This window comes from Carlito syrichta, unplaced genomic scaffold (assembly GCF_000164805.1).
Source record: "Carlito syrichta isolate Samal-C Ts95f unplaced genomic scaffold, Tarsius_syrichta-2.0.1 Scaffold305637, whole genome shotgun sequence".
Taxonomy (NCBI): Eukaryota; Metazoa; Chordata; class Mammalia; order Primates; family Tarsiidae; genus Carlito; species Carlito syrichta.
The window spans coordinates 807,815-821,526 of NW_007249733.1; the positions used below are offsets into that span (position 1 = coordinate 807,815).

Here is a 13,712-nt window from a genome sequence, read left to right on the forward strand (position 1 = left end):
TATGTCCGAGCCAGCACCCCTCCTCAAGCCAAGCACAGCTCCCCTAGCCACTGAGAAGCCAGTGTGTGTGCCCAGGAGGCCTGGCACATGCCATGCGGCAGCCTCGGTGCTCGGGGCATCCATGGAGGCTCAGAGTCAGGGCTATGCTAGATAGGTGGAAGAGCTGCAGTGGGTGTCCCCAGGCCAGGAGACCCGGCCAACACGGGAGAGAGGGCCGCTGCCAGGAGGTCTCCTTCTGCCGCAGGTGCTTGCAGCAGCCACATTCCTCCACAGGCCCGGGGAGCAGGGTTCCTTGCTGGCAAGACGTCCTGGCACCCTCAGGGAAGCTCCATGGCAGGACTGCAAGGAACCAGGAGAGCAGCTGGTTAACACACACAACATGCACATGCACACAACATGCACATACGCAAGTGTGGGAGAACTCCCAAAGTGTTCCCATGGCCTCAACCTGGAAGCACAAGCAAGACTGGATGATGACAGGAAGGGGGCAAGACGGAGCCAGGAGACCTGGGCGCAGGTCTCAGCTACTTGAGCACTCCACTGAGCCTCTCTGAACCTCGGTCTCTTTATCAGGGAACATGAGAGCAGCACCCTCTCACTCCTGGGGGGTGAGGGGGGTAGAATGCTGAAAAGTGTTACGCACGTCCAGGGACACCAGGACCTCCTAGTGTTAATTCATTACTTGGGCTCCTGTGAGGGGAAGGGAAGGAGTGACTTGTTTTCTGGAAGTCATGAGAGGCGAGTCCTACAGTTCTCAGCTGTTATGAGGTTCCAGGGCAGGAGAGAAGAGTAAAACATCTGATCCTGCATTGTCAGAAGAGCCACCCCCCTGAGTGAGTCCACCTGCAGGGCTGCTGGGAGGACCCACAGGTTAAACACTTTTGAAGGTATGGATTTGGGTTCAGTTATGAAGATCTAAGAGGGACAGACTGCAGGCGTGCCAGGCACCCACTCCGGCCACATCAATTAGACGGCAGGGTCAGACCCCAGAGTCCTGTGACCAGTGCCCCTGTGGCCGAGTTGACGCTCCCAGCCAGAGACAGAGCCGCCGGTTTGCAGCCCCACCTTGGGCTGGCAGATGTGTCCTCACGGGAGACCCCGAGCTCGGGCACAGCTGTTCGGTAATTGGCACCCAGCTGAGTGAGGTAGCCCCAATGGCCTCAGTCCCTCCCTCTGCCGTCGCCTGGGCAGCAGGGGAGAAACTTGGCCTCCTGGGCCTTGGTGGTGGGAACAAGGAGGAGAGGATGACTGCAGCCGCGAGAGGCCGGGTCACTACCCGGTGACACAGGGGTGGTGACACCTGCCCGTGGGTTCACCCTTACAGGATCCTGGGCTCACTGGATGCAGGGGCCATGCCACGCACTCAGTGGGGCTGCAGTGTTACCATATAGTGGTCTGGGCAGGGTGAGGGCAGGGCGAGGTAGAGAGGGCCCCACTCATCAGTGGGTGTCTGGACTCAGGGCCGCGGGGGTCCCCTGGCAAGCCATGAGAGGGCCTTCCTCACGCCTGAAATGATGGGGCAGGTGGGGCCGTGGGACACAGGTGCATGGCACCGCTGTGTCTCACTCCGCTCCCTGCTCTCGGAGTGGGAGCGCTAGGCCCTGCAGGCGGGACTGGACTGTGCTCTCCCTTCCCTCCCGCCCCACCCAACCAGCCTGGAGCCCAGAAGGAAGCTGGAGTCTGGAACCTTACAAAGCCCTGCTCACCGGAGAAGATGCCAAACCAAGATGGCTGGGCAAGGGACCCACCAGGGCTTCATTACCAGAAGACTCATGCCCCTAGGGCCATGCACACCCACAGTCCAAGGCAGGACAAGGACAGGAGGACACTGACTCCTCCCACGTCCTACGGCGGTGTCTCCGCACTCACCTGTCTCCCCCACAGAGGGTTTTTTCTCTGACCCACTCAGGTGCGTCCCCAGCGCCAGCGCCCAGCACCCAGCACCCGCCCGCCCATCAGCAGGGCAATGAGAAAGTCCCGCTAACCTGGTTTTGTTCTTCATCCTCCAGTCATCCCGACATTTATGAAACCAGAGCTCTTGGCCAGGGGCTATGATGGTGTTCTCGGGGTCAGCTGCGCAAAACGTCAGTCTAGGAGGGAAGAGAATCCACGGTGAGGCCAGGCTGTCGGGGAAGCCTGGTGCTGCCTGGTGGAGTGGGGCAGGGCGAGGAGTCTTCACTGCCCTGACCCCAGGGCCTCAGGTACCCATCGCTACTACAAGGGCTTGGCACGGAGTCCTGCGTTGAGGTCAGCGACCCGGCCTTTCGCGGCTGCAGTCACCCTCTCCTCCTTGTTCCCTCTGTCCAAAGCCTGCCTGCCTCTCAAGGCCTCTCAGAAGCCACCCCAGCGGTCTGAGCCCTGTTGACCTACCCTTCCCTGGACCTCGCAGCTTCAGGAGAAGTCTGTCCTTATATAAATGTCACTTTTGTGAGTGCAGCCGCTTCTTATGGCATGGAGGTGAAAATGACTGTTTTGTTTTATTTTAAAATATAATGGTCAGGCGCAGTGGCTCATGCCTATAACTCCAGCACTTTCGGAGGCTGAGATAAGAGGATCGTTTGAGGCCAGGAGTTCAAGACCAGCATGGGCAACATAGTGAGATCTCATTTCTACCAAAAAATCAAAAAAATAGCTGGATATGGTGGCATGCGCCTGTAGTCCTAGCTGCTCGGAAGGCTGAGGCAGAAGGATCACCTGAGCCCAGGAAGTTGAGGCTGCAGTGAGCCATGATCATGCCAGAGTGAGCCTGGGGACAGTGAGACCCTCAAATGCAACAACAAAACCCTAAGCCCTGCCTGAGCCGCTGTGGATGCCCGTATCTAGGGTTGTCTCTCCACAAGACTGGGCTTCGTGAGCCTCTACCTGGTGCTCTGTGAATATCCATTGACAAGAGGTATGGATTAAAGGTATGGATCTGAGATCAGTTATGAAGATCTCAGAGGGACAGACTGCAGGCATCACAGGCACCCACTCCGGCCACGTCCCTCAATTAGAGGGCAGTCTAATTGGGACGACTCATAGCCAGACTCAGACAGTGGACAGCCAATGTCACTAGGAGGAATCAGGCTCCAGTCACCACGTTCTTATGACATGGCTGCCTGTGCAGCCTGGCAGCGTGTGATCAGTATGATCATGTGACCTGCAAGCACACAGGATGCCTGAGGACATGACCCATAAGTATGTGGGACACCCAACCACGTGACCTGTAAGCATGTGGGGCATCAGACCACATGACCGTTAAGTGTGTGGGATACTGGACCATGTGAGCTGTAAGGGTGTGGGACGCCTGACCACGTGACCTGCATGGGAGGTACCTGACCACGTGACCTGTAAGTGTGTGGGGTACCTGACCATGTGACCTGTGAGTGTGTAGGACACCTGACCACATGGCCTGTAAGCATGTGGGATGCCCGATCACATGACCTGGAAGCATATGGGGTGCCCAAGCATGTGACTTGTAAGTGTGTGGGGCACCTGACTACATGGTCTGTAAGCATGTGGGGTACCCAGCCACGTGACCTATAAGCATGTGGGACGCCCAACAATGTGACCTGTAACCATGTGGGATCCCCAACCATGGGACCTAGAAGCGTGTGAGGTGCCTGACCATGTGACCTGTAGCACATGTGGGGCGCCCGACTACATGACCTGCAAGCATGTGGGACACCCAACAATGTGACCTATAAGCATGTGGGATGCCTGGCCATATGACCTTGTAAGAATAGGAGACACCTGACCATGTGACCTGGAAGCATGTGGGATGCCCGACCATGTGACCTGGAAGCATGTGGGGTGCCTGACCACGTGACCCGTAGCACATGTGGGGCGCACGACTACATGACCTGCAAGCATGCATGGCACCCAACCATGTGACCTGTAAGCGTGAGGGGCACCCGACTACGTGACCTGGAAGCATGTGGAGCACCCAACCCACACCCTGATGCTGAGGCAGGACCAGAGCCCACTCAGAACAGTTAAGCCCTTTCCCAGGGAGCCCCAGAGCCCTGCAGACCCGCATGTTTGTAAACATAGAAAGGCCACTGCCTCACTCACCATCAGGATGTGCAAACCAAACCACAGGAGAGACCCGGCCACACCTGGCAGGTACCCAGAGCACCACCTAACACAGGCAAGGAGGGGATGCCCACCTCGGCTAGGACGGGGAGCAGGCCCACCCCCCTGACGATGGCCAGGCTGGAGAAGGCAGGCACCACAACCAGCAGGCCCATACCAGAGGCCTCACACATGTGGGCCCGGAGGCTAGACACCCGTCTCGCACCACTCTCCGCCATGTCAGCATTCGCAGAACAGCTTGCTCCCCGCACGGCGATCTACACGCAGGCATAGACGTGAACAGAGGGTCTGTGTGTGTTGGACACATTCCACAGACAGTGTGTAGATGAAGAAAGCAACTTGTGTGGCCTCATGTCCACTCACGTAAGGCTTGGAGGTTTCTGGAACAACCCTGTGTGTTACGTCTGGACAGAGTGGCACTCGTGCGTGGTATACACGGCTCGTGGCAGGAGGCCAGGCTCTCACCTGCGCTGCGTCTCCCCGGACTTCACACGGATGCGCCGAATGCTCAGCTCTCGTCCGGCACCACGTGGCTGCGACAAGTAGCTGCGGAATTCCTTCCACAGGCCGTACCACGACTGTGCCGTGGCCTCCCAGCTGAGTCGGATCCTCAGGAGGTCGCCCAAGTCCTCCTCGGTGTAGACCAGGAAGGTGTTGGTGGCATTCAGCCCGATCTGCTCCACCCTGCGAGGGACAAGCCCGTCTCATCTGGCCAGACACAGCACCCATCTCCCCACTAGGAGAGGGCAGCTGTGGGCGGGTGGGCCCTCCCACCTCCAGCCTCCATGTCCCTCGACAGGACCGAAGTGGCTCAGCTACACTCCAGGTGGGCAGAGGCAGCTCTGTCCAGCACCCAGCTCCCCACAGAATGCCAGGCATCCCTGTCCACGCCGCACCCCAAGGATGGACCATGAGAGGGCAGGAAGGAGGAATCGCAGACGTCACGTCTGCCATGGGGTGTTGCTCTTCTTGGCCAAGGCATGGGACCCAGGAAGTCCTGGCCGCCGCCCGCCCATGGCTTGCACGGCTTGCTGCGATCTGCCCATCTGTGAGTGTGTGTGCATGTATGAGTGCACACAATATGTGTGTGAGTGTGTGCATACATGAGTGTGTGGTCTGGATGTGGAATATGTGAGTATAGGCATGTGTATGTGTTCACGTGGTATATGTGTGAGTGTGTACATGTGTGCATGGTGTATCTGTGGCTGCGAGTGTATGTTTGTGGGTGCATGGTGTATGTGTGTGTACATGTGTGTGCACATGGTGTGTATGTCGTGAGTGTGTGTGCAGTATGTGTGCACTGTGTGTGTGAATGTATGTTTGAGAGTGTGTGTGGTATGTGTGTGCTGTTTGAGTGTGTGTGCTGTGAGTTTGTGTGTGCATGTGTGTGCATGTATGATTGGTATGGAAGTGGAGTACATGCATGTGTGTGTGTGCACGGTATGATGTGAGTATGTTTATGTGTGCATGGCATGTGTGTGCTGTGCTGTGAGTGTGTGCATGTGTGTGCACGTGATGTGTGTGCTGTGAGTGTATGTTTGAGTGTGTGGTGTGTGCTTTGAGTGTGCGTGTATGTGCACACCTGGTCCCAGCCAGACCCACACCCTGAGGCATGCGCCACTCTGCAGCATCTCTTCGCTGTCCCAGCATCCCTTGGGGCGATGCCCTGACCTGGCGGGGATTCAGCCTCCTGCAGCTGCTGCATGCCCACAGCCAGCAGTCAGGACGGGCTGGACGGGGGTGGGAGGTCCAGGCTGCCCAGAGCCTCGGGGTCGGGTGGGAGTGATGCGGCCGTTTCTGCCCAGCTGTCCCTCCTACTGTGTGTCACCCGGGAGTCTCCCTCCCAGAGGTGCTGAGCAGGGCAGGAGGGAACACGGGAGGGAAAGAGAGACTGCCAACCACAGGGCGCCCAGCCCATCTGCTCCCCGCTGTGGACACGCCCTTGCATCCCTTCCAGCCCCTGCAGCCTAGACCCAGCCAGGACCTTCAACTCACATCTCCAAAGGCAGGGCCTGGGAGTCTGCGTTGGTGCCGTGCAGGGTGACGTGAAAGGCCGGTTCCATGTCCCCAGCAATCTGGTAGCTGAAGATGTGGATTTTCATCTGGTAGTGGTACACTGCGGGGACAGCAGGATCCTGGGTGTGCCTTGCAGCCACCGCGGGTCACCAACCCCCATGAGCCCCGGCATGCTGAACCCAGGGGCTGCGTCCTTCAGGGACCCAGCCCCCAGCCCCCTCGATCCTGTCCCGTCCAGTGGTACTAGAGGCCGCTGAGCTCCAGAAGAGCCTGGCGACCTCACAGGGACTTCGGCCTCGCTGCGCTCTAGCGGCGTGACCTGATGAAGGACTGAGCGGCCGTGCTCGGTGCCCCAACCTCTCCCAGGGGAAGTGCCTCCTGTGCACGAGCCTGGAAGCTTTGTAAAGCTAGGAAGGGGCCCTGTGTGACCAGCTTAGGCGGGCTGTGACGGCCAAACGAGACAGTGAGAGGCAGCTTTGGCGGCAAGAGTGAACAGAGATATCACAACCCCTCAAGGCCGACCACGGCTTACGAGGGGCCCGGCCTCTCTCCTGAAGACTCACTGTCTGGACACTGTGCGGTCCCACCGGCAGTGCCCGGATTTGGCTGTGGGCGGGCGCCCCGTCGTGGGCCTGAGCCGGCCAGCCCGGGACAGGGCCCAGCTACCTCGGAAGGGCATGCCCGCACGTGTCTTCAGGTACATCTTGCTGTTCCGCCGGCTGCGCGTCCGCCGGGCATTGTAGCCAATGCTGCTGCAGCGGTTCTTGCGGCAACTGAGGCAGACGCCCTTCTTGAAGCGCGTGGGGTCGCTGCACTGGAAGGCGAAGCTCGGCTGGTCCTGGTTCACCAGCGAGTCCACGAAGAGGTGCACGGCCCGCTCGTGTTCACACTTCACCACCTCCGTAATGGCTGCAGGAGACGGGTGGGGTACGCCCGGCTACGGTCAGCACCAGCCTCGCGGGCCCTCCCCACGGCCAGACGGCCCAGCAGCACCCACCCTCGTGAGCCCTTCTGATGGTCACTAGCCAATCAGTACCAACCCTCCCCAAGATCAGACAGTCGGTCAGCACCCACCCTTGTGAGCCCTTTCTGACAGTCACTCAGGCGGTCAGCACTGACCCTTATGAGTCCTTCCTGTGGTCAGACACTCACTTGGTCAGCACCGGCCTCGTGGGCCCTCCCCACGGTCAGACAGCCAGTCAGCACCCACCCTTGCAAGCCTTTCTGATGGTCACTCAGCTGGTCAGCACCGGCCTCACAAGCCCTCCCCATGATCAGACCGTCGGTCAGCACCCACCCTCGTGAGCCTTTCTGACGGTCACTCAGTCTGTCAGCACTGACCCTTCTGAGTCCTTCCTGTGGTCAGACACTCGATCAGTCAACACTGGCCTTCACCAGCCCTTCTCGCTTACCAGGCTACTCAGTTGGAATGAATCAAATGTCAAACACCATCTAATCCAGGGCTCAGTAAAATGTGGCTTGCAACTATTTTTCTTTGTTTTTCAGAGACAGGATCTTACTAAGTTGCCCAGGCTAACCCCAGACTCCGAGGCTCAAGTGAGCCTCCTGTCTCGGCTTCCCAAGTCACTGGGACTACAGGCACGAGCCACCATACCCAACTCCACAATGTGTCTTCTGAATAAAGCCTATTCTCAGCAGACTTGGGTCCGGACCACATAGCAAAAATAAATAAGAAAGAAGAAAAATTTTAAGTAAATGGTGAAAGCGTCTTGGTTTTGCTTCTTTAAAATGTTACCAAAAATTTAAATATAGTATATCCATGCTACAGAATACTATACAGCCTGTAGAAAGGATAAGGCTAGCAAATCTATGTGCTCTGATGTTTGAGTATGTCCATAACAGCCGGGTGTGGTGGCTCACACCTGTGGTCCCAGCTACTTGGGAGGCTGAGGCAGAACGGGGCCGCAGGACAGCTGTCAGCTTGTAGGGCTACAGGGAACACTAAATGGGGAGGGGGAAACATCATGACATGGACGGCCTGGGGGCATGGCCAGCCCTGGCTGCCTCCAGAGATGGGATAAACCGAGTCAAACGTGAAACAGAAAATGCAGGACTCACTCCCGTATGCGATGGACCCCAGGACATCATTGAGCCCGCAGCCCGGCTGGAAGTCGCCCCCGTTGGGGTAGACGTCGAGGTGGCCCACGGGCATCTGGATCCCAATGCTCAGGCCAAAGGAGCGCGTGTAGGTGTGCAGGACGTCCACAAAGTCCGCGTCGTCCGGGGACAGCCTCCGGTGGATGTCCGCCCCCTCGAACATGGGCCCGGCGGGGTCCAGACCTGCAGTGGAAGCCAAGATGGATGTGACAGGGCGCCTGGTGGGTCCAATTCAAAGCCATGCCCTGGTGTGCAGAACAAAGCCACCTCCTCCCTCCGGGGGGAGGGTGGCAGGGGGAGCAGGGAGACCAGGAGCAGGGAAGATAACACCAGCTGTCTCCACACAGCTGACCCCAAGACATCGCTGTGGACACCACACCCTTCCTTGAGGACCCCAAAGCCTTTGAGTGTCTTAGCGCCTCAGCCCACCCTGTGAATCAGCCCCAAAGTTCCAGTGGCCATGCGCTCCAAGGAGTCAGAGCCTGTTAGGACCGGCTCTGTTCTGGAAAGAACTCAGGCTGCCCAAAGTCATCCTGCTGCCATTGAGAGCCCTCCACAGCCTCGAGTTCAGCAGATATTGTGCAGAAAAGCCTCGCTGCCGAGGCCCATCCAGGAGAATTCAGTCTCCCCAGACCCAGCCCCTTCTGTGCTTCCGAGTCGGGCCTTGGATGGAACGGGTGGTGGAGCAGGAACATCTGTTGCATGAGAAGCCACACACCACCTCCAGAACATCTCAGTTTTACCCACTTGAGAAAACCGTCTTGCCTCCAGCTCTATTCTGAGCAGACAAGCAGCCCTGCAGAGAGCACCGGTGCTCGCAGTGAGACAGCCCAGACAGCACCAGGGAGCTTGCTAAGGCTCAGATCCGTCGTGTAGCCATAAAACACACTGAGAGACACACGCTGAGGAAGGGACTGAACCACAGCCACAGTAGAAGAGAGACTTCACACCGTCTTTTGATCTGGAACTACATGGACGCAGAACGACCCAGAAAAAGAGCTGGCAAAGTGGAGAACGCAGACTCTCCAGGCCCTGGCCTCCTGGAGAGTCTGGTTGAAGGGTCTGGCAAGGAGCCCAGAAAGAGATGTCGGTTCCCAGCAGACCCTATAAGATTTGATCTGTGGACCAAGGGTTAACAAAAGTCCCTGTGAACAATTAGACCGGGCTCGGTGTCTCAGCCTGTCATCCCAGCACTTTGGGAGGCCGAGGCGAGTGGACTGCCTGAACCCGTGGGTTCAAGACTGGCCCGGGCAACTTGGCGAGACCTCGTCTCTACAATAAATCAAAAATTAGCCAGGCATGGTAGCATGCGCCTGTAGTTCCGGCTAATTGGAAGGCTGAGGTGGAAGGGTCGCCGGAGCCCAGCAGGTCGAGGTTGCAGTGGCCAGGAGCATGCCACTGGGCGATGGAGAGAGACTCTAACTCAAAAAAAAAAGTCCCTGTGCTTTGGTGTTGTGTATAAATGGAATCTGAACACCTTGATTCACACAGGTCACCCAAGGATCACTGTAGATCGTGTACTGGTCGACATCAGCCATATTACCAAGCCCAGGGGGTTGTAGGAACCAGATTCATCTCCCCGGGGGGCACTCAGCCCACAGCCACACAGGAAGGGCCCGGAGAAAGCACAGGAGCCAAAGTTTCCTGGAGAAGCATCCCCTCGAACAGCAGCTCCCATGAGGAGTGGTTCTGCCCCCGGGGGACATCTCTCAATGTCTGGGGGCCTTTTTGTTTGCCCCAGTTGTGAGGGGCAGAGCTACCAGCATCTCGTGGGGACAGATCAGGGGTGGAGAGAAATATCCTACTACCACCAGACATCTCACACGCGCACTGCCTGTCCCCAAATGCCAACTGGCCTTGCCTGAGAAGCCCCGGTCTAGAAACACAAAGGCCGGGAGGAGATGTGACCAGCATAGACCCTGAAAGAGGACACGAGCAGCAGAAGTGTGCTCGCCAGGCCTCAGCTCACAAGACCAGCAGAGGCTGAAGCTCGATGCTTCCAGAAGACATTTAGATCCGTGCACGCATGACCAAGGCAGAAGGGAGCCCAGGCGACTTGGGGGCTCCCTCCCTAGCCCAGGACCCCAAAGAAGGAGGGTAAAAAAGCAGTGCCCTCCCGGAACTGTCAAGGGGGCCCCTCTGCAGGTGCGAGGACCCCAGTGTGGACAAAAGCGGCCTCTCCCTGCCTCTTGCCACATCCTCTGGAGGAGAAAAACAAAGAGTGAGAGAAACATTCTGCCTTGCAGCCAACACAAGACCGAGGCTCTTTGCTCAGCATGAACAAAGGTCCCCACCAGACGGTCAGTGCCATGGAAACCGGGCCGCGCTGGAGGAATGCAGGCAGCCGGCGGCCTGGCCGGCTGGGCGGCCATGTGGGGCCTTCCCCTACCACTCAAGTCAGCCTGCCCCCACTCTGACTGTCCCTGGCACGCATCAGGGGCTACCAGCCCAGGGGAAAGTGGCACCATTCACTTTTCTAAGTAGCAGTGGGGGACTAGCCCCTTCAGAAAGGGAAGAGTGGAGAACCTTCATCTCTTCCTCTTAGGCATAGACTCTTCCTAATGTGCTCCATCCCACAAGAGGACGCACACAGGAAGGTAGAGCAGGAAGGCAGAGCTTGCAAAGCAAAGAACGCAGATTCCCCAGGCCCTGGCCTCCTGGGGCTGGACGTTCTGGCCTAGTGGAGTGAGCCTGCTGTGTATCCATCTGCAGAAAGAGGCAGCTGGGCATGGCGGTCAGGGGCAGGCTCAGGACCCTGGCCCGGGTCTGAGTCCCTGCCCTGCCGCTCATGGGCTGTAAGACCCTGGGCCGTTATGCAATTGTGGAGTCCTAGTCTCCCCGTCTGTGGAATGTGCAAGGTCACAGTGCAACTTAGAAGTCGTGGAAAGTACCCACCCCACGCCAGGTGCTGGACACCAGCTGGCATCCAGCCTGCACCTGGAGGACATTTGACACGCTTCTCGAGTGCACTCATCTGCGTGCTGACTTGTTCATAACCAGCAGACACAGGCTCAGCTGGAAATATGCGACTTCTTTCCTAGCATACCACAGGCTCCTTTCTGAAGCCCAAGGGAGTGAAACTCCAGCAAGCCCCAGGCTGCACTCCCTGGCCCAGCAAGATCAGAGTTCAGATACCACCTTGTAGGCCCTAGACCAAGGACCTCCTGGCGGCCTCTGTGCCATGGCTTCACTGGCCTCGGCCCTGTGCACGCAGCAATCTCTGTCCCCTTACCAGTTGACACCACCTGGTCCACAGGCCCAGGAGCAGTCCAGCAGTCAGAGGAAAGGACACAGCCTCCCCATCAGACACACAACGACATGTGTCAGGGAAGCCAAATGCCCCTGATGTGCTGCCTGGCAACTGGACAGAGCCAGGTCTCTGGGCCGCCGAGAAGGCCGGAGGGAAAGGGTCTGCGCTGGGGCCCCACGCAGCCGGCACAGAGCACTGATTAGCATTCCGCCCAACTCCCCTGCCACCGCGGGAGAGAAGCCCTCACCCCGGCAGCTGCCACTCAGAAGGCAGGCAAAGCTGGAAGGTCCCCACCCGCCCCGGCTCATTTCAGACTCAGAAACAGGGACAACAGGCTCTGCAGTTTGTCCTTGTCACCGACACTCCGGGCCCAGGCTTGGGGGTGTCCTGCCATTGGAACCCGGCTGGCCAGATCCGAGACGTCACACCTCTCACAGGCTGGAGGGGCACCCAGACAAGGGGCCCTGGGCAGCTTTGGATCAAGCTGCTTTGCAGCAGCAAGGGGTTAAGGAGCAGCCACGGTGGCCCCAATCACAGCCGCAGTCCTGGAAATCAAAACTAAAGCTCTCAAGTCGGGGCAAAGCAAACCACGGCTCCAAAGGAATGTGTGTGTGCTCGTGTGTGTGCGTGCACATGTCTGTGTGTGTGCATGCACATATTAGATGAAGCCCAGGGACGAGGATTGAGAAGGGCCAAGAAAACCTCACAGATATTCTTTATAAAAATCTAGGCTGGGTGCAGTGGCTCCAGCCTGTCATCCCAGCACTTTGGGAGGCCAAGGCGGGAGGATTGCTTGAGCCTAAGAGTTCAAGGCCAGCCTGGGCAACATAGTGAGACCTCTTCTCTACAAAAAATAAAAAGATTAGCCAGGTGGCACGTGCCTGTAGTCCCAGCTACTCAGGAAGCTGAGGTGGGAGGATCTCCTGAGCCCAGAAGGTCGAGGCTGTGGTGAGCCATGATGTTGCCACTCTGGGCGACAGAGGAAGACCCCAATTCAGAAAAAAAAAAAGAAAAACAAAACAAAAACAAACAAAAGCACAGATGCAGCTCATCAACAGCCCACAGCAGTTGGAAGAGACTGCTGGTGGAAGGCACACAAATCAGAGGCAGAACCCAGACCATAATCTCCTCATTCTTTTCCTTGAGTCCCACATGGGGAAACCTGAAGGAATGCCCAAAAGCCTGCAGGCAACCACCCAGCGTCCTCATCAGCCGTTTGCCTCTGGCAAGTCACTTCACCTTTCTGTATCTGTTTCCTCCCCTACGGAGCCAGGCTAGCAGTTCTCCAACTGTGTTCCCTGGGGTTCCGGGACTCTGAGACTTCTTCAGGAAAGGGAAGGCCCCCACCGCAAGGCCAGCACAGCCCACCACCCACCCACCCAGCTTCAGCCAGGCTGCCCCTGGCTCTCAGTTTCTTTGTGGGGTGCGCAAGTTCAACTTGAAGGGGATTCTATGGCTCCAAGGACACCCGAGAGGCCCTGGATGGGAGACGTTCCCGGATTCCTTCCAGAGCCGGCCCCCACGGCCCACATGGGCTCCTCACTGGCTCTGGCTTGGGAAAGTCAGGTGGGGCCCAGTTGAGCCCCCACCCCCTCTGCGGCCAGGCATTCGGCGCTCACCTGTGATCCTGCCCACCGTTCCTCTCACGAAGTTGCCCGCGTAGCCAGCCACGTGCGCACCCAAACTGTAGCCGATCAAGTGCACGTTCCCCAGAGAAAACGCCTCCTTTCCCTGCAGGAAGTCACCAGAGCCTGTGGGCTGGAAGGTGGCCCAGGGTCCCCAGACGCACCGACCTCCCACCACTCAGTCTCGGTGAAGGAGGACACGGGCGTCGCCGGCGCTGTGGCAATGACGCTGGTTACAGCCGGGGAGGGGAGGCCAAAGTGACTTGGTGGCACTGAGCGCCGGGGTGGGCAGCCATCCTACTGCGTCTGCCCTTTCGGCACCCTGGAGGTGGGGCGGCAGGGAGGAGGTGACAGCCACCGTGCCCGCACAGTCTGCAGCAAAACTTCCTGCCAGCCTCCAAGGCCCTGATCTCCACCCCGGCCTCTTCCCCCGACCCCGCAAGCCCACCTGGGCCCTCAGAGCTGAAGCATCATCGACACTTATAGACATGCTAAGAAACAACCTAGAGACAGAGGCAGAAGGCCTGCTGGGAGAATCCTGACCAGAATTCCACCAGAATCCACCCAACTCCTGGGTATAAGGAAGGCCAGGCTGCAACTGTGGGGAGGAGGGAAGGGGCGGAATGGGG

General features: G+C 58.2%; 1 protein-coding gene across 1 annotated transcript in view; it reads right to left on the bottom strand.

Moving 5' to 3' along the window:
• The window catches only part of LOC103264257 (endothelial lipase-like), a 33,154-nt gene extending 19,581 nt beyond the window's left edge, over positions 1-13,573 (bottom strand). The window contains exons 1-9 of the mRNA XM_008061895.2: positions 13,385-13,573; positions 13,078-13,216; positions 8,170-8,391; positions 6,757-6,999; positions 6,070-6,190; positions 4,540-4,758; positions 1,870-2,090; positions 986-1,114; positions 92-339 (exon numbers count right to left, since the gene is read on the bottom strand). Of these exons, the coding sequence (XP_008060086.2) occupies positions 92-339; positions 986-1,114; positions 1,870-2,090; positions 4,540-4,758; positions 6,070-6,190; positions 6,757-6,999; positions 8,170-8,391; positions 13,078-13,216; positions 13,385-13,573 (1,731 nt within the window). The remainder of the gene's footprint in view (positions 1-91; positions 340-985; positions 1,115-1,869; positions 2,091-4,539; positions 4,759-6,069; positions 6,191-6,756; positions 7,000-8,169; positions 8,392-13,077; positions 13,217-13,384) is intronic.
• Between the last annotated feature and the right edge of the window lie 139 nt (positions 13,574-13,712).